Raw genomic sequence first — 19402 nt, 5'->3', positions numbered from 1 at the left:
CTGGAGTATAATTATTTATGATGTTGTGTTACTGATAGTTGCTGCTGTGCAGCATAAGGAGTCAGTTTTATATATATATGTAACTCTTCTTTAGAGTCTATTCCCATATAGGTCATTGCAGTATTGAATGGGGTTCCATGTGCTATTCAGTAGGTTCTTATTAGTTACCTGTATTATATGTAGTAGTTTATATATGTCAGCCAAGTTCAATTTTTAAATTTTAAATCTTGGTTATATCTAGAATTTATTTTTATAATGATGACTCCATATGATTGTTGAGTTTATTTAAAAGTGCATCTTTTCCTGATTTTTTTTTTAGATCTGTAATAATAGTATGGATTCCTCATGGGTTTTTGTTTTATTCAATGAGTATAATCCATTAGTATCATCATTTACTTTGACGTTCCATTTCCCAGATTTGTCCAGCGGGAGCCTCTTCATGTAGTTTCAGTGTCCTTTTATGTCTTCATCATTCACTGAGCACCATCTTACTTTCTGGAGCAGTATGTTTCAGGTTCATTTGTTCTTTCTCTGCCTGTGTAGTCAAAATTTTCTCTAAGGAGCCATAATTCCCTTTTTTAGGAAAATTGTATTTAGAAACCACGGTGTGAGTTTTTGGTATACTTATCTAGGGTAACCTTGCGTCCAGGACTTCTCAAAGGGCAGATGGCTTGGATTGTTTTAAACATTGACTTGCTTGATTATTTTTAAAATCAATTTGTTGTTTTTAAAAATTTTTATTACTTATTTGACTGTACCAAGTCTTAGTTGCAGTATGCAGGTTCTTTAGTTGCAGCCTACCCTTAGCTGCGGTATGTCAACTCTTAATTGTAGCATGTAGAATGTAATTCCTTGACCTAGGGTCAAACCTGGGCCTCCTGCATTGGGAACTTGGAGTGTTAGCCACTGGACTACTGGAATGTCCATGGTTTCTTTGCTTATTTCTTACATAATTTTTGTTGTAAAGGCAAGAATATTACAGAAAGTTTGGAAAAGAAAGAAAATAATCCACAATTTTATTACCTGCCAACAATAACTATTTTCATTTTTGTTTCTCTCCATTTTTTCATATTCAATTTTTGCTGAAATTTTTATATCTTATATTTTTCACTTATATGGTATCTTTTTCTTCACAAGTATTTTTGAGGGATACATAATATCCCATCAGGGCTTCCCTGGTAGCTCAGCTGGTAAAGAATCCTCCTGAAATGCAGGAGACTTTGGTTTGATTCCTGGGTCAAGAAGATCCACTGGAAAAGGGATAGGCTACCCACTCCAGTATTCTTAGGCTTCCCTGGTGGCTCAGATGGTAAAGAATCCACCTGTAATGCGGGAGACCTGGGTTCAATCTCTGTATTGGGAAGATCCCCTGGAGAAGGGCATGACAACCCACTCCAGTATTCTTGCCTGGAGAATCCCCAGGGGCAGAGGAACCTGGTGGGCTACAGTCTACAGGTTCGCAAAGAGTCAGACACGACCGAGTGACTAAGCATAGCACAGTGTCCCATCAAGCAGCTATATCATGACCACTTACTGCATTTTCAATTTTTCTTGATGAAAAACAGCTGTGGTAGACATATTTTATGTATATAGCTTATATTGTTGGTCTTCTAAGTTTCCAGAAATCTGGAAGATCAGGGTCAAAAGATATAACATGGTCAGTTTGCTTTCTCCAACATTGTGAGAATCATTTATATTGATTTAATATTTTGTTACTATTGAAAGTTGAATGAAATGTTTACATTTGCTTTTGTTTGTTATTAAATCAAAGGGTACATTATTTTTCATCATAATATTTACAAATCTTTCTTTTACCAGAAGATTATCCAAATCCTGAATTTACTTTTTACTATTGCTTTACTCTAGATTGAAGTGACAGCTTTGGGTCTGGTCATTTGTTCTTAAGATCTCTTTGGTGCTATTTTAGGACTGTATAATAGCTTAAAGAATATTAATACATATGGGGGAATGAATTTATTTAAAATACTATATTAAAAACTTTCGCTTTTCCTTTTATAGTAAAACAAAAAAGAATGAAAGAAGTGGATAATCTTGAAAGTATAAAGGAAGAATGGTAAGTTGAGTAGTGCATTTTCTTTGTACTATCTTTATTTTTATCACAGTTCACTGATTTAGTATATTTTCATTATGATTAGTTGTTAAGTATCTATGAGTAATGTATTTGAAAGTTGGTGTTTTTTGCTGTACTCACATTAAATGGATTTTTAGTGGTTTCTAAATATTTTTGTGATTAGTTTTTTGAAAAGTGTTAAATTTCTTTCTGCTCACTTATTATTTCTGTTATATAACTGAAAAATTAAAGTAACTGTTTACTTCATTAGCCCCTTCTGTTATACTCTCTTGGAGTCGTAGTGGAAATATAATGACTTTGGAGTCAAATAAACCTAAGTTTGAATCTCATCTCTGTCTTCTACTACTTCTCTGGCCTTTGAGCAACTTAGCTTCTTTGAGCTTCAATATCTCCTCTAAAAAGGGAGAGGGCATACATAGATATCTGAGAAGTTTTTGTGAGAATTAGCCAATTCAAAACACTGAGTATAGTATTAGCATGTAGCAGGCAGCCAATAAATTGCAGATGTAAAGATTGTGGTTCTTATTAATATAGAGTTCTTTATTCTCCCTTATCTGAGATGAAATATCTATTTTTCTATTATGTTCTTTTTGTCTTAAATACTCAAAAATGTAAGCACCTTTCATTCATAGTCCATTTAAAAAGATAAATGTTTATATTAACAGATGTTTTGTGAACACTTTCTATACCAAATATTGTTATTTTTTCACTGGAGGATTTATTATTTCATGCAAATATCTGATCAGTTAAGTTCAGTCACTCAGTCGTGTCCAGCTCTTTGCCACTCCATGAATTGCAGCAAGCCAGGCCTCCCTGTCCATCACCAACTCCCGGAACTCAATCAAACTCATGTCCATCAAGTCGGTGATGCCATCCAGCCATCTCATCCTCGGTCGTCTCCTTCTCCTCCTGCCCTCAATCCCTCCCAGCATCAGAGTCTTCTCCAATGAGTCAACTCTTTGCATGAGGTGGCCAAAGTACTGGAGTTTCAGCTTTAGCATCATTCCTTCCAAAGAATACCTAGGACTCATCTTCTTTAGAATGGACTGGTTGTACCTCCTTGCAGTCCATGGGACTCTCAAGAGTCTTCTCCAACACCGTAGTTGAAAAGCATCAATTCTTTGGTGCTCAGCTTTCTTCACAGTCCAACTCTCACATCCATACATGACCACAGGAAAAACCATAGCCTTGACTAGACAGACCTTTTTTGGCAAAGTAATGTCTCGCTTTTGAATATGCTATCTAGGTTGGTCATAACTTTTCTTCCAAGGAGTAAGCGTCTTTTAATTTCATGGCTGCATTCACCATCTGCAGTGATTTTGGAGCCCAGAAAAATAAAGTCTGATACTGTTTCCACTGTTTCCCCATCTGTTTCCCATGGAGTGATGGGACCAGATGCCATGATCTTAGTTTTCTGAATGTTGAGCTTTAAGCCAACTTTTTCACTCTCCTCTTTCACTTTCATCAAGAGGCCTTTTAGTTCCTCTTCACTTTCTGCCATAAGGGTGGCGTCAGCTGCATATCTGAGGTGATTGATATTTCTCCCGGCAATCTTGATTCCAGCTTCTGCTTCTTCCAGCCCAGTGTTTCTCATGATGTACTCTGTGTATAAGTTAAATAAGCAGGATGACAATATACAGCCTTGACATACTCCTTTTCCTATTTGGAACCAGTCTGTTGTTCCATGTCCAGTTCTAACTGTTGCTTCCTGACCTGCATATAGGTTTCTCAAGAGGCAGGTCAGGTGGTCTGGTATTCCTATCTCTTTCAGAATTTTCCACAGTTTATTGTGATACACATAGTCAAAGGCTTTGGCATAGTCAAGAAAGCAGAACTAGATGTTTTTCTGGAACTCTCTTGCTTTTTCGATGATCCAGTGGATGTTGGCAATTTGATCTCTGGTTCCTCTGCCTTTTCTAAAACCAGCTTGAACATCTGTAAGTTCACAGTTCACGTATTGCTGAAGCCTGGCTTGGAGAATTTTGAGCATTACTTTACTAGCGTGTGAGATGAGTGCAAGCAGAGTATTAAACCACTACAAATGAAAGTCTTGAGTGGGAAATTTTATTCTGAAGTGCACAAAGGGGCAAAGCTATGATTGTGACTGTTCTTCACACATTATCACCTTTTGTTTCAAGAGTGCTCCCTGTTACCAAAAACTACACAGTAACCCCTTTTAAAGCAATTTTGAGACCTTTACAAAGAACACATATTTTTTTCCACTTTGGACCAGTGGTTTTCCACATGGCAAGGTTTATCCATCCCACCCCTAGAGGTCATCTGGCATTGTCTGAAGGTGTTTTTTATTATAAAACTGGGATGTAGGGGGATGTCCACACTACTGCTCGCCGACGCTGCTGAACCTCCTACAATGTATGGGCCAGCCAGCTCAGCAAGGAATTATCTTTCCCCAAGTGTCAATGGACTGAGTTGAGAGAGCTCTGCTCTGGACCAAAAGGGTTAATGGCTTTTTCCCAAGGGCACATATCTATTATCTTAATTTAAAATAGGATCTCTGACTGCAGACATGGAGGTAGTGTCTCAGTGTTAGATCCCTTAACTAGAGCAATTTATGTAAACTTTTAGAGAATTAGTGGTCAGTAATGCTTCTTCTTTTTGTGTCTGTTTGTGTGTAGGGTTTGTGAAACAGGATCTGACCACCAACCTCTTAGTGATAGTCAACAAACAAATTGTGAATATTTTGTTGACAGCCTTTTTGAGGAAGCTCAGAAGGTTGGTGCCAAATGTTTGTCTCCCACTGAACAAAAGAAACAGGTAAGTGTCCATAAATCTTTTCTTTCCTGATGTTTCTCAAAATATGGACCTTTAGAGGTCAAAACTGTTTTCGTACTAATCAGTTCAGTTCAGTCGTGTCCGGCTCTTTGCGACCCCATGAATCGCAGCACACCAGGCCTACCTGTCCGTCACCAACTCCTGGAGTTCACTCATACTCACTTCCATCGAGTCGGTGATGCCATCCAGCCATCTCATCCTCTGTTGTCCCCTTCTCCTCCTGCCCCCAATCCCTCCCAACATCAGAGTCTTTTCCAATGAGTCAACCCTTTGCATGAGGTGGCCAAAGAAATTGGAGTTTCAGTGTTAGCATCAGTCCTTCCAATGAACACCCAGGACTGAGCTCCTTTAGGATGGACTGGTTGGACCTCCTTGCAGTCCAAGGGACTCTCAAGAGTCTTCTCCAACACCACAGTTCAAAAGTATCAATTCTTCTGTGCTCAGCTTTCTTACTAATAGAAAGATACTATTTACTTTTTTCACTGTATTGAGTTTGCACTGATATTGCAAAAGCAATGGTCAACAAAACTGGCACCTCAGGAGGAACTGAGGTAATGGCACCACACAGCACCACACCATACCAGTAATTACTGTACTCTTCTTTGCACTTGCAGGGGGTGAAAAACACTTGTTTCAATTAAGAATGTCCTTGATAGAACAGTGAAACTTACAGATTCCATTAAATCCCAACACTTCAATACCTATCTTACTAACTTTCTGTGTAATAAAATATGAAGTATATACATAAAATGAGGCTTCCCTGGTGGCTCAGACAGTAAAAAATCTGTCTGCCATGCAGGAGACCCAGGTTCACTCCCTGGAGAAGGAAATGGCAGCCCACTCTAGTATTCTTGCCTGGAGAATTCCATGGACAAAGGAGACTGGCAGGCTACAGTCCATGGGTTGCAAAGAGTTGGACACGACTGAGAGACTAACACACACTCACAGACACATATGTGAAACTCTTCTGCAATATACAGAAATATCTTAAGGAAGAGTACAGTTGCTTGAGATGCAAGCTGAACAGTTTGCTTTTTCATGGTGTACTGTTTATACATGAAAGGATGCTTTACAGACAACTGATTTTTCAGTCTTGGCTATTCTGCAGACACTTCCTCAAAATGTATAAAGTGAGTCTGACACTTCAAGGAAGTGAGATGATCCAGAAAATGTTGAGAGATGAAATATTGCTAACAGTAACACTGACAGTTCTTTTTTTAAGCAAATTATTGTGTGTTTTTTTTAATAATTTTATTGATTTATTTATTTTTGCCTGTGCTGGGTCTTCAGTGCCGTGCAGACCTTTCTCTGGTTGTGGTGAGCAAAGGGTACTCTCTAGGTGCGGTGCACAGGCTTCTCATTGCAGTGGCTTCTCTTGTGGTGAAGCACTGGCTCTAGGGCAAGCAGGCTTCAGTAGTTGGGGCTCCCCAGTCCTAGAGCACAGCTCAGTCGTTGTGGTGCACAGCCTTAGTTATTCCGCAGCATGTGGGATCTCCCCGAATCAGGGAGCCAATCCATCTCTCTTGCATTGGCTGTCAGATTCTTTATCACTGAGCCACCCAGGAAGTCTAAACTGATAGATTACATTTGAAGGAATAGCTATTAATTACTCTTAGTTGTTTTTCCCCCATTTTTATTTTTAATGTTCAAAGTCTAATGTTCAAGTCATTTCAGATTTCTCTAACTGTTGAGAAGTCTCTTCTGACCAGACAGCATTAGTGTCCTCTGAGATAGAGCACAGGATATTCTTCCAAATGAGTTCTCCTAAAGAAAATGATTAATGACTTACTTTAAAATATTATTCATTATGAACTAGATTATACATGAACATTATAATTTTGATATTTTATATTTGACGCTAACTCTTATGAATGGTATATTTAAAATTTTTAAACTGTGTAATGGATGTTAATTATACTCATTCTGTAATCATTTTGCAATATATACATACATCAAATCATGTTGTAAGACTAATACAATGTTATATGTCAGTTATATCTCAATTTTAAAGAAAAGATTGATACATAAAATATACACTGATAGAAGAAATTTTCAAAGGATTTTTAATCTACTAGTACATTTTATTGATTAACATTATACATTTTGTTTCTTACTGTTTTGCAGGTAGATGTAAGCATAAAATTATGGAAAAATGGATTCACTGTCAATGATGATTTCAGAAGTTATTCTGATGGTGCAAGTCAACAGTTTCTGAACTCCATCAAAAAAGGGTAAGCAATCTTTGTTAGCAGAAGGATATTTTAGATATGTTTCATTTGGAAGATTCCTTTTTAATGTTGTTCACACATCCTTATACATTGAAAAATCCTTTTTCTCTTTTAAATTCACACTTTGCATAAGATGGGTTTTCTTAAGAGAACCACAGCTGTAATCTTGAAGGGTCAGGAATGTGAATTCTGATCAACCAAAATCTGACTTAAATTAATTCACTTTGCCAAGTGTTACTTAATACCACATCACATCCTACTTGTTATTTAATAATTATGTTTAAAGATCTTTATAGTTGTTAAATTGTGATTTCCATTGCCCTGTAGTGTTTTATATTATATATTTATAAAAACTTGAAAATCACCCGTAGTTTCATTACCCAGAAGTAAAACAGAAGTATTACTGCTATTAACATTTCTGTTGAATTTCATTTTGGCACTTTCTGTTCATAGATTTATACATAATTGTGCATATATTTAAAAAAGTGTTTTGACTTTATCTTGAAATACTTGAATATGTCTGTATATTATTTTGTTACAATGATGAGCCATAATTTATATATATATATACCTAGTTGTTGGTGATTTGATTATTTCTTAAGTCTCCCACTATAAAAAATATGTGATTATCCTTGTGTTTAAATTTTTAAGAAAAATAACAGCTTTATTTTTAATTAAAGCTTTATTAAAATAAAATTCGCCTACCATAAAATTTACTCCTTTAAAGTATACAATTCATAATTTTTTAGTATATTCACAGAGTTATGCAACTTCAGCACTATTAATTCCAAAATATTTCCTTTTTCATCACCCTAAAAAGAACCCCCATGCTAGTAATCACTCTCCACTCTCCATTTCCTGCTCCTCACAACCCTGCACAACTGCAGTCTTCTTTCTTCTTCTATGGATTTGTCTAGTTTGAACATTCCATATAAATGGAATCATTTGGTGTTTGACTTCTTTAACTCAACATAGTCTTTTCAGATTTCATTCATGTAGCTTTTAACAATTCTTCATTCCTTTTTATTGCCAAATAGTGTTGCATTGTATGGATATGCTACCTTTAGTTTATTCGCTTCTCAGTGGAGAGACATTTGGGTCATTTCCATATCTTGCGTATTACAAATAATACTGTTCTGAACGTTTGTGTACAAGTTTTCATGTGGACATAATGTTTTCAGTCCTCTCAGGTCTAGGAGTGGAATTGTTATCTCTGTTTATGAAGAAATGCCACACTGTATTCCAAAGTGATTGTACTGTTTTATATTCCCACCAACAGTGTATCAAAGTTCCAGTTTTTCCATATACTTGCCAGTGCTTGTTAGTTCCAGTTTTCCATATCCTTGCCAACACTGGTTTTTTAAATTATAACTATCCTACTCATTACGAAGTGGTATCTTGTGGTTTTCATTTGCATTTCCCTAGTGACCAGTCATGTTGAGCATCTTTTCATGTACTTGTAGGCCACATGGATATCTTCTTTGAAGAAATATCTGTTCAGATCCTTTGTTGGTGTTTTTTACCCTTGCCACCTGAGCCCTTAGCAGTGAAAGTGCAGAGCCTTAACCACTGGACCACCAGGGAATTCCCCCTTGCCTACTTTTAAAATTTAGGTTATTTACCTTGCTGTTTATATGTAACAGTTTGTGATGTATTTTTGAGACTATTTTCTCCCATTCTTTTATGTTTGTTGTTCTTTCATTTTTTTGATGGTACTCTTTGAAGCACAAAAGTTTTTAATCTGAAGAGTCTGATTTATTGATTTTTTTTTCTTTTGTCACCTTTGTCTGGTGTCATAGCTAAGAAAATATCACTTATGTCAGGGCATTGAAGATTTTACTCCTATGTTTTCTTATAATTATGTTCAAAGTTAACTAGTATCTCAATTACTCTTTCATGATAAATTAATAAATTAATGTGTAAAAGACATGAACATTCTTTCAGCTATTGATGCTCATATTCATGCTTTTGCTTTATTAAAAAGATACACAAAATTAAATTCTGTCCCATAGCACTGTCCTTATCATATGATTTTATGTGTGACATCAATTTAATGGTGCAAAGTACTTATTTTGGTCAGTTTTTATTTCAGAAGGGTTCATAATATTCTGTAGATAACCAATTTTCAATATATACATACACATATATAGGTCTGTACATATGTATATGTACAATGTATATACAAATTATAAATTGTTTTGTATTATATTTGTATATAATTTGTATATAATTAATTTTGTAGTATATTTGTATATAATTAATTTTTAATCTTTTTCAAACTTATACAAAAGTCACAAGTGAAGTACTAAGAACTTTTCTAAAAGCATTTGAGAGTGAGTTGCCAAAGTAATGCTTCTTCATCCAGAATAGTTTGTATATTTTATTTTTAAAAAAAAGGAAATGTATTTTCCTATGTAACCACAATACAACCATCTAATGATGTATGATTATCATTTAATCCTCAAACATTTTCAAGTCGCTATTTATCTTAATACTGTCCTTTTAAAAAAAGGGAAATATATTTACCTCTGTAACCACAATACAACCATCTATTAATATATGATTAACATTTAATTGTCAGATATTTTCAGGAGTCGCTATTTATCTTAATACTATCCTTTATAGCGAAAGCGTCCAATTCAGAATTACTTATTGCATTTAAATGTCATGTCTCTTTCATTTCTTCAAAACGGAACAGTTCCTGAGTTTTTGTTTTTGTCTTTTTTTAATAACCTTGACACTTGAAGATTATGGGCCCAAATTATATAGAATGTCTCTCAGTTCAGATTTGTCCCATTTTTAATTCATGATAGCCACCTTTCCAGGTATCTTAGTGGTAAAGAATCCACCTGCCAATGCAGGTGACATGGTTTTGATCCCTGAGTGGGGAAGATCCCCTAGAGAAGGAAATGGCAACCCTCTCCAGTATTCTTGCCTGAAAAATCTCATGGACAGAGAAGCCTGGTGGGCTACAGTCTATGGGGTGGCAAAAGAGTCAGACATGACTTAGCAACTAAATAACAACAATCCTTGATAAGACTAAAGTATACTTTATCGGTAGGAATATCACAAAAGTAATGCTATCCTAACTTCAGTGGTAATTTGTTCTTTGCTTTTTTTAAATAGTTTTTTGTTTTTCTTTAGGCTTTTTTCATTTTATCTGATTTTTGAACTCTATATAAATGGACTATGTTTAAGTTTTGTGTCTACTCAGTTTATTTCTTTGGGATAGTCATCCATGTTGTTGCATATAACTATAGTTGGCATGAATCCCAGAAGCAATATAAGAAAGATAAGTCTGATTATATAAAATCAATTGCCAAACTGGGAATACTTGTTGCACTTATATCCTGTAAATGGAATATATACACATTTCTTACAAATCATTTAGAAAAAGATGAAAAGAGTATTTTATATGTTTGTACTTGATCTACTTTAAAACAGAATAGCAGTATGCAAAATACAGAATAGTGTGTATAGAATGATACCATCTTGGGAAAAATTACAAATCTGTGGTATTTTACTATATATAGAGAAAAAATTTCAGAGACTCACCCCAATTTTTTATCAAGAGAGGAATTCTAAGGACAGTCACTTTGGAGGGAGGGGACTGTCACTGTCTAAGTCAATTTGTATTTATATTTTTTGTCTTGCTTTTCTGGAACAAGCATGTAGCTATATTTTCATTTTAAAAAATGAAAGAAAGATCTTGATTTTTCTTGTACATTATTAATCCTATTTAGATATCTATGAAAGTGATCAAATTGTTTAATTTTAGCAGTATGTAGTCATCAAATGTTTCATGACTTCAGTGTTACTCTGGACAAACTGAATAGCTCAAGCTGTTCATGAATTTGTAGTTTTAAAAATTTTTTACCATAAAAATCAATTCAAATCAATTTGAATCAATTCTAATGAGGTGAATGAACCTTAGAACCTATTATTCAGAGTAAGTCAGAAAGAGAAAGACAAATATCATATTCCAACGCATATACACGGAATCTAAAAAAAATGGTACTGAAGAATTTGTTTACAGGGCAATGGTGGAGAAACACATACAGAATAGACTTATGGACTTGGGGAGAGGGGAGGAGAGGGTGAGATGTATGGAAAGAGTAACATGGAAACTTACATTACCATAAGTAAAATAGATAGCCGACAGGAATTCGATATATGGCTCAGGAAACTCCAACAAGGTTTCTGTATCAACCTAGAGGGGTGGGATGGGGAGGGAGGTTCAAAGAGAGGGGATATATGTATACCTATGGCTGATTCATGTTGAGGTTTGACAGAAACAACAAAAGTCTATAAAGCAATTATCCTTCAATAAAAAATTTAATTTAAAAATTTTTTTCTATATTCTTGGCTTTTGATACTCATATTATCTAATTGTATTATTTTAACTATATTATTTTAAATAGATGTAGTTTTATTATATAGAATATTATATGCCTCATTTGTATATTTTTTAATTCTTTTTGCATATAGAATATGTTTTTCAGAGGAACAAAAGGGATATTAGTAGCTTCTTAGCTTCTTTTCTTTACTTTCCAAGGGAATTACCTTTAGAATTACAGGGAGTTTTTGATAAAGAGGAGGTGGATGTTAAAGTTGAAGATAAGAAAAATGAAGTATGTATGTCAACAAAGCCTGTGTTTCAGCCCTTCTCAGGACAAGGTCACAGACTGGGAAGGTGAGTAGGCTCATGGTCTGTGCTTTTAATAAGCAGAGGCTTGGCTAATATTTGGCTTTTAATTATTTCACTATGTAGACCACATATATAGAGTTTATCATTTCTCCCACTGAAAATGAGATTTTTTTTTCATTGTAACTTTTATGAGAACTTCTAAATCATATTCACCTTAGTGAAAATAACACAAGCTGGCACTACACTTAAAAATCATGAAGGCTTTTTTTGGTTTTATCAGATCAAAAGGGCCTGGTTTAATAAGGACATTGGACAAAATTGTGTGGGTAAATCATTTTTTCTCCCTGGCACCCACCACTTGAGCTTTGCCATTAATGTCATAGGGTATATAGGCTAGCTTTGGGAGATAGTATTCTGTAACCAATGCCTTCAGCATTGCATTCCTCCAATCAGTATCTGAATTTTGAAGTAATACAAGTGAAATAATGCCTGATAAAGTTAGTATCAAAGCCTTTAATTATTTTCAGACTTTGCAGTCTTCATCTTATCTAGTTATGCCTGTGACAGAATGTGCAAAGAGGTTAAATATAGGATTGCTTCTTATTTTTATGAATTCTCATGTATGAATTATCAAGATTGGTATGGTATATACATGCATATTCATCCACAAGTATAAAAATATTCAAGTGTGACCTTCAGAGTGATGAAGAAGTACTTTATCTCGTTTATAACCCAAGGACTGTTCTCTACAGAGAACTTATTTCTTCTAGAAATTTTAACCTGGGACATAGGTAAAGTCCGTGGATCTGTCAGCACTATAAAATTGTTCTGGAAGGCACTATTCAAATATATATGTACTTAAGTAGTATTCAAGTATACTTATATAACACTCTACAGTCGTACATATTACTTGGATATGCATAATTTCATTAAATTCCTATAATCATCATCTATGATAGATACAACTGATACTAATATATTTATGTGTTAGTGGGGGAACAGCTGTGACTGGCTAAAATCTTCCTAAAATCTATACTCCCTGTAAAAGTTTTAGAGTAATTGTTTAATGATAAAGTTCTGCTTGCTGAAAAACACCCATCTGATTTGTTGTATGGATTTTCCTAGTGCTACACCAAAAATTGTTTCTAAAGCTAAGAATATTGAAGTTGAGAATAAAAATAAGTTGTCTGCTGTCCCACTAAACAATCTGGAACCCATCACTAATATACAGATCTGGTTAGCCAACGGGAAAAGGATTGTCCAAAAATTTAACATTTCTCACAGGTGAGTCTTCTATTTCATTATTTGTCTGATTCCGCGCCCCCCCCCCCCCGAGTTTTAATAATATTTCTTCTTTTCAAGTCACTCAATAGTTATTTTTAAGAACTAACCAAGAATCTTAATAAATAGTTCTCTAAACATAATGTATCATGACAATGGAAATTCTTGGACGTTAATGAAATATTTTTGATTTTTTTCCACTTATTTCATTAGTTTTATGGCTTAACTAGATATATAATTTTAAAAGAATTATTTTCAATATGTTTTTAAGTAGACCTTTTAGCATTATGTGTATATTGTGTCTCAGTCGTGTCCTACTCTGTGCGACCCCATAGACGGCAACCCACCAGGCTCCTCCGTCCATAGGATTTTCCAGGCAAGAATACTGGAGTGGGCTGCCATTGCCTTCTCCATTATTAATTGTATAAAAAGAATGAAAATACAGGAAAGTCCTGAAAGAAACTGAAGTCAATTTAAATTTCATCGCCTAGAGATCATCACTATTACTACTTTGATAAATTTTTCTAGTCATTCATCTCTTCTTAATTTTTTTCATTTTATTTAAAGTAGGAACATATTGTTTGTAGGTTTTCTTCTTTATTTAAAAGCATTTAAAATTTGGGAAGGAGATATTATACATGTAAAATATTCTATACATATGTGCTTGGTTAAAATAGTAATAGTGAAATAACTTATGTACTGCTGCTGCTGCTAAGTCGCCTCAGTCGTGTCGGACTCTGTGTGACCCCATAGACGGCAGCCCACCAGGCTCCCCCATCCCTGGGATTCTCCAGGGAAGAACAGTGGAGTAGGTTGCCATTTCCTTATCCAGTGCATGAAAGTGAAAAGTGAAAGTGGAGTCGCTCAGTCGTGTCCGACTCCTAGCGACCCCATGGACTGCAGCCCACCAGGCTCCTCCATCCATGGGATTTTCCTGGCAAGAGTACTGGAGTGGGTTGCCATTGCCTTCTCCGAACTTATGTACTACCTCGCTCAAAACATATGCCAATATATCTTATTTGCCTTTCCATGATCTTATCTGTTTCCTTTTGTGCAAGAGAGAAATCTGTTGTAAATCTGTGTTAATTATTTTTGATGAACTGTGTATGTCCTCTCCCTCTTCAAGTATACACACATATACTTACATGTAATAACTGAGCTGCCTTTAAGATTGCAGTGATTATATTACATTATAGTGTTCCTGATACTAATTGAAAATAGGCCTGCACCAGGTTAAGTGTTTTCTTAACTAGATTTGCATACAACATCACCTGGTATGGAAGAGATAAAGCCCATGTCTGTGTAGGGTTACTGACTGGACCGTTTCTGATCCATGCAGAGCTAGTTATGTTGATTTTTCTGTTATATAAATTTTTAGGCATATGCAAAAGTGAGAAGATATAATGATCCATCACTAAGTTCCCACTAAATTATGTTTAAGAAAATCCCATACTTCACCTTAAATTAGCTAATTCAGGTTTTCATAAAATTACATTAATAGTTTGTGCTATTTTACAGGATAAGCCACATCAAAGACTTCATCGAAAAATACCAGGGATCTCAGAGGAGTCCTCCCTTTTCCCTGGCAACTGCTCTTCCTTTCCTCAAATTGCTAGATGAAACACTCACACTGGAAGAAGCTGATTTACAGAATGCTGTAATCATTCAGAGACTCAAAAAAACCGCTGAACCTTTTAAAGAACTTTCATAGCATTGATTTTTGATATACTAAGTGGAAAGTTTCCCCAAAAATGATGGTCATAAGTGGACATGCAAATCAAAACAAGGGAAAGTCAGATTTTCTGGGTTTTACACTGTTTCAATTCCCTGCTGTAAGTACAAGTTAGGAAAGTAAACTATTACTGGAAACTATATTCAGTGAACTTTTTCCAGAAGGCTACTCAGAAAGAAAAATATACTTATTTTCAAATATCATTTATTCAACATAAGATATATTCAATAACATCATTTAAAATCTTACTATGGTATAAAGTAGGAAATATGTGCACAGCATCTTTCATTAAAATATCATTCCCAAACAGCAATGATGTGTTTAAATGTTAGCTGTCTCAGATTTTTTAAATGGCAATACATTAAAAAATTGTACATGGCAGGTTAAAAGCATCAGTGTAATTTTCTTATATCTGCGATACAATCAAAGGCTGAAAGGGTCTGCTTTTACCACAGCTAAACCTCAGAAGTGTTCCGAATTTGAGTACTCCAACAATCGAATATTAACAGTATCTGGGATGTACTTTCATTTAAGAATAAAACTGTGTAGCTTAGTATAATGTCAGTATCAATGTGCCAACTCATATTTCAACATTTTAAAAATGTGTAGATTTAAAAGAATTCTTTTTTTCTCTAGGAACCTGTTTATTCCCTACTTTATTTTCTTTCAAAAACTAGGGGTTTGTTTTTAGCTGACATTTGGAGTGAGCCATTTGTTTGGCACCACTCACATAGAATCTAATGCTGATGTTGTCACCTTACTAATTAACATTTTAAAAATGCGTCATGTGAAATGTGGTTTTCTATTTCATACATCAGTTGGCCTGTTTATATATTAAAGGATTGTTTATTACGTTAGATGTCACTAAGGAAAACCTGCTTCACATCTTAGATTTTTAACTAAAACTGATTCGACTTGAGTATTTCACTGTCAGATTAAATCCTCTTGCCTGAAAATAAGTTTAAGAAGCTTTTGGCAGATGATCTGTTGAATCATATTTAAAGTGAAATATACATTGAGTATGCCAAGGAATGAAGCAACGGGGCCTATCAGCAGTAATGTTCATAGGGTACTGAATGCCTGCTGGAAAGAGAAGCTCTCAAACTTTTTGGTCCCAAGACCTTTTGTTTATGTGTGTTACACATATTAATGTTATATTTAAAATAAAAGGTTATAAAATATTTATTCACTAAAAACGTGTTAATGTAAAGAACATTTTCGTGAAAAATGTCATTTTCCAAAATGTCAAAAGATGGAGGGGGAAATGTGGCATTGTATTTTATTTTCTGCAAGACATCTTTACTGTCCAATTTAAAGAAGACAGCTGGGATCTCGTTTGCTTCCACATTCAGTCTGTTGCAATACCGCACATCATGTCCCCTCTGGTAAAAGCTCCTGTAAACTCTTGAAAAAGTGAAGGAAAAAAAGCAAGAATAACATCTTAATATAATTATGAAAATAGTTTTGACCTTGCAGACCCCTTGAAAGAACTAATCTTGTGATTAAGTGAAAGCAGTGATTTGCAGTGATCTTCAAGCCTTAATGCCTAAGGATCACCTGGAAAGCTTTCAGAATGCCTATTACCTGCCACCTACCGCACACATTTTAACAATTCGTTGTATTTGGGATGGGTCCCAGATCTCTACATTTTTAATTTCCAGTAATTCTTAGGTATGTAGTAGGAGAAGCTATCTTCAGGAAATCCTGCACTAAGCTTTCACCCTAGGAAAATAAAACCTGCATGCTTCACCATGGCAGTATAAGACACGAGTGAAATGGGGCTGTTAGACCTTTAAGTTTTATCCTGGTCCCCCACGGTTTGTTCTTAAACTGTTTTTCCCTCCCCCACCCCTTAATGCTGAACTGATCATGAGATAAACTTGTGCTTTATCTTCTATAAGCACAGCTGAGACAAGGCTGCACTATTTAAATGAGGTTTTTATTAAAGGCTCAGGGATAACAAAAGGGAGACACATAACTAGATGACCTGGTTTATAAGATATATCTTCTGTTTGAAATCCATTTTGAGAATGCTTGCTTTTCTAGCTCTCAGCCTTCCACGTGGTAGAGTTCTGTCGTTTTATCAGGGAGAGAGGGAGAACAAAGGAGAGACTTTTCCTTTTGTCATTCACCCTCAGAAATAAACAGACACATAACAGAAAATATTTATTGTCGGTAACGTTTACAGCCATGATAGAGCCCTCTCGCTAGTGAAACAAAAATAATGGCATTCTTAAAAAAGTGAGGGGATGCTAAGATCATACATAAGATGACTGTCCATATATTTTCAAGAATCTGTAAGAAAATGTTTCATATAGTCCTGTCATGAAGCATTTTATCATTTTCCTTTGCATAAATATGTCAATTTATGATTCTCCATATATTTATATGAAGGGGCTTCTTGTTGGAAATATTGTCCTCACATGTATAGAAAAGCCTCCCTTATGGGTTTTCCAGTTTACCGTAATTATTATCCAGAAGACATATTGGAAGTTTTCTTGGGTGTACATGTAGAGTACACCACAATGAGAAGTTCTTTAGAGAAAGACCCGTCATCAGCAATAACCCTCATTTTTGTAACTGTGAAAACTTTACCACAAGTGATATTCTTAAAGGTTTTCTAAAGTGAGAACCACCTCATAAAGCTTTTTATGTGAAAGTGTAAAATTCTAAAGTTGTTAATTAAATGTCTAATATAGCCCAAACATGTTGACTTTAGAAAACAAACTGAATTTTGCAAAGGAAGGCAAACTTGAAAATAAGTCAGCATCTTAGGTGTGGAATACAATTTGACCTAAGTAGTTGTTTGAAAACTGGCCTCAATCAGTTTAAAAGCATTGTTAGGCCTGTTATATAGAAGTACATATTGAATTTAACAAATTTTAATTTATTGGTTAAATTACTATGCATTATCCAGGTTATAAAGGTGATCTTATTTATTTTATATACTTCTGTCATTTAGAGTAGTTTTCATTTTACTTAATTGTGTTGAAATTATGCATGCATCTATTTCAGTGCCTTAAAGTATTTTGAAAGCAATCTTGATAATGGTTAAAGAACTGTTGTCTTAAAGATGAAATACTGTTCATTAAAAGGATCTGTGAAATAATTTATATTTGTTTGTTATAAATTAGTTACATATGGATGCATTTGTCATTTTTATTTGCAAAGACATTCAGTTTGAGAATCAACAAACATTTATTAGGTGCTTTCTATTTGCCAGCTATTTTAACCAATGTTACTTTCATTTAATACTCAGAAGTGTTAAAATGTGATACTTTTAAACTCAGTGGTTGTGTTTATTTCTTTCACCACCCTTTGTGTTGTTAGTGGAACTACTTCACGTAGTTGAAGACTCCTTAGTAAGATTTACTCCTTTATTCTTTCTCAGTAGAAACCTTTCAAACATTGCTCATCACACTGAATCTTCAAATAGAAGTGGCTTACTCAGTAGACTAATATTTGGCCCTTTGTCATTTGAATTAAATGTATGTTTTTTACATAGATAATTCATATCCACTGAAGAAAATTATACAGTTATGCTGAAATGATCTTTAGCTCACCTATTATTCCACCATTCAGAGATAACCACTAATAACATTTTGTTGTGCATCTTTACAGATATTTTTAAGTGTATCAGTATTCAGTTTTGTTTTAAAAAAACAAACTTCTTGGTTATTGTAGACCTGTTTTATTTATGGAACTCTATTGGTCCTTAAAAATTCTATTAGGACTATACCGCCACTTTAAGTAGAATAGTAATGGGGGAAATGCCTTTTAGTTACATCTCTGTGCGAAAAAGGGAAAGAGGATTTGGGGGTTTTTTTGGTTTGCCCCCCCCCACCCACTTCCTTTCAAAATTAAACTTGTGGTAGTATATGCAACAAAGTATTGTGAGTGAAGTGTTTCCAAACCTCCTAAAACTGCATATATAGTGTGTTCAAATGTAAATTATTCAAAGAAATTTCAACTTGATGTTATTTAACAGTCTCCACCCTCAGTTTTTGGCAACCACAAGTCTATATTCTTTCTGTAGATTTACCTCTATGTACATTTCATGTGAGTGGAGTCATACAATATTGCTGTCTTTTGTGACCAGCTTTTTTTCCACAACATAAAATTTCAAGGTTCATCCATGTCCTTTTTATTGTTGAATAAAATTGTATGAATATTCCTAACATCCTAAATATTCACCCATTAGTTGATGGACATTTGGGTTGTTTCCACTGTTTCAGTTTAGTTCAGTCACTCAGTCATGTCCGACTCTTTGCGACCCCATGAATTGCAGCACGCCAGGCCTCCCTGTCCATCACCAACTCCGGGAGTTCACTCACACTCACGTCCATCGAGTCGGTGATGCCATCCAGCCATCTTATCCTCTCTCATCCCCTTCTCCTGCCCCCAATTCCTCCCAGCATCAGAGTCTTTTCCAATGAGTCAACTCTTCGCATGAGGTTGCCAAAATACTGGAGTTTCAGCTTTAGCATCATTCCTTCCAAAGAAATCCAAGGGCTGATCTTCAGAATGGACTGGTTGGATCTCTTTGCAGTCCAAGGGACTCAAGAGTCTTCTCCCACACCACAGTTCAAAAGCATCAATTCTTCAGCACTCGGCTTTCTTCACAGTCC

At 35.0% G+C, this 19402-nt stretch overlaps 1 protein-coding gene across 1 annotated transcript; it reads left to right on the top strand.

Annotated features, from left to right (window-relative positions):
* The first annotated feature begins 2027 nt into the window (after window positions 1-2027).
* On the top strand, window positions 2028-15261 carry UBXN2A (UBX domain protein 2A). The gene is made up of 6 exons (XM_052649466.1): window positions 2028-2074; window positions 4729-4867; window positions 7010-7116; window positions 11669-11806; window positions 12887-13045; window positions 14561-15261. The coding sequence occupies exons 1-6, from the start codon at window positions 2034-2036 to the stop codon at window positions 14751-14753; spliced, it is 777 nt and encodes a 258-aa protein (XP_052505426.1). The 5' UTR covers window positions 2028-2033; the 3' UTR covers window positions 14754-15261.
* Window positions 15262-19402: the final 4141 nt, after the last annotated feature.

This window comes from Budorcas taxicolor, chromosome 11, assembly GCF_023091745.1.
Source record: "Budorcas taxicolor isolate Tak-1 chromosome 11, Takin1.1, whole genome shotgun sequence".
NCBI lineage: Eukaryota > Metazoa > Chordata > Mammalia > Artiodactyla > Bovidae > Budorcas > Budorcas taxicolor.
The sequence above is the reverse complement of the archived record's forward strand: the minus strand, read 5'-3'. Positions and strand labels throughout refer to the sequence as shown.

Coding starts and splice junctions, on each gene's coding strand:
- UBXN2A (XM_052649466.1), top strand. CDS start 2,034: ATGAAAGAAGTGGATAATCTTGAAAGTATAAAGGAAGAATG. Junction 2,075..4,728: donor GAAAGTATAAAGGAAGAATG/GTAAGTTGAGTA, acceptor GTTTGTGTGTAG/GGTTTGTGAAACAGGATCTG. Junction 7,117..11,668: donor CTGAACTCCATCAAAAAAGG/GTAAGCAATCTT, acceptor TTACTTTCCAAG/GGAATTACCTTTAGAATTAC.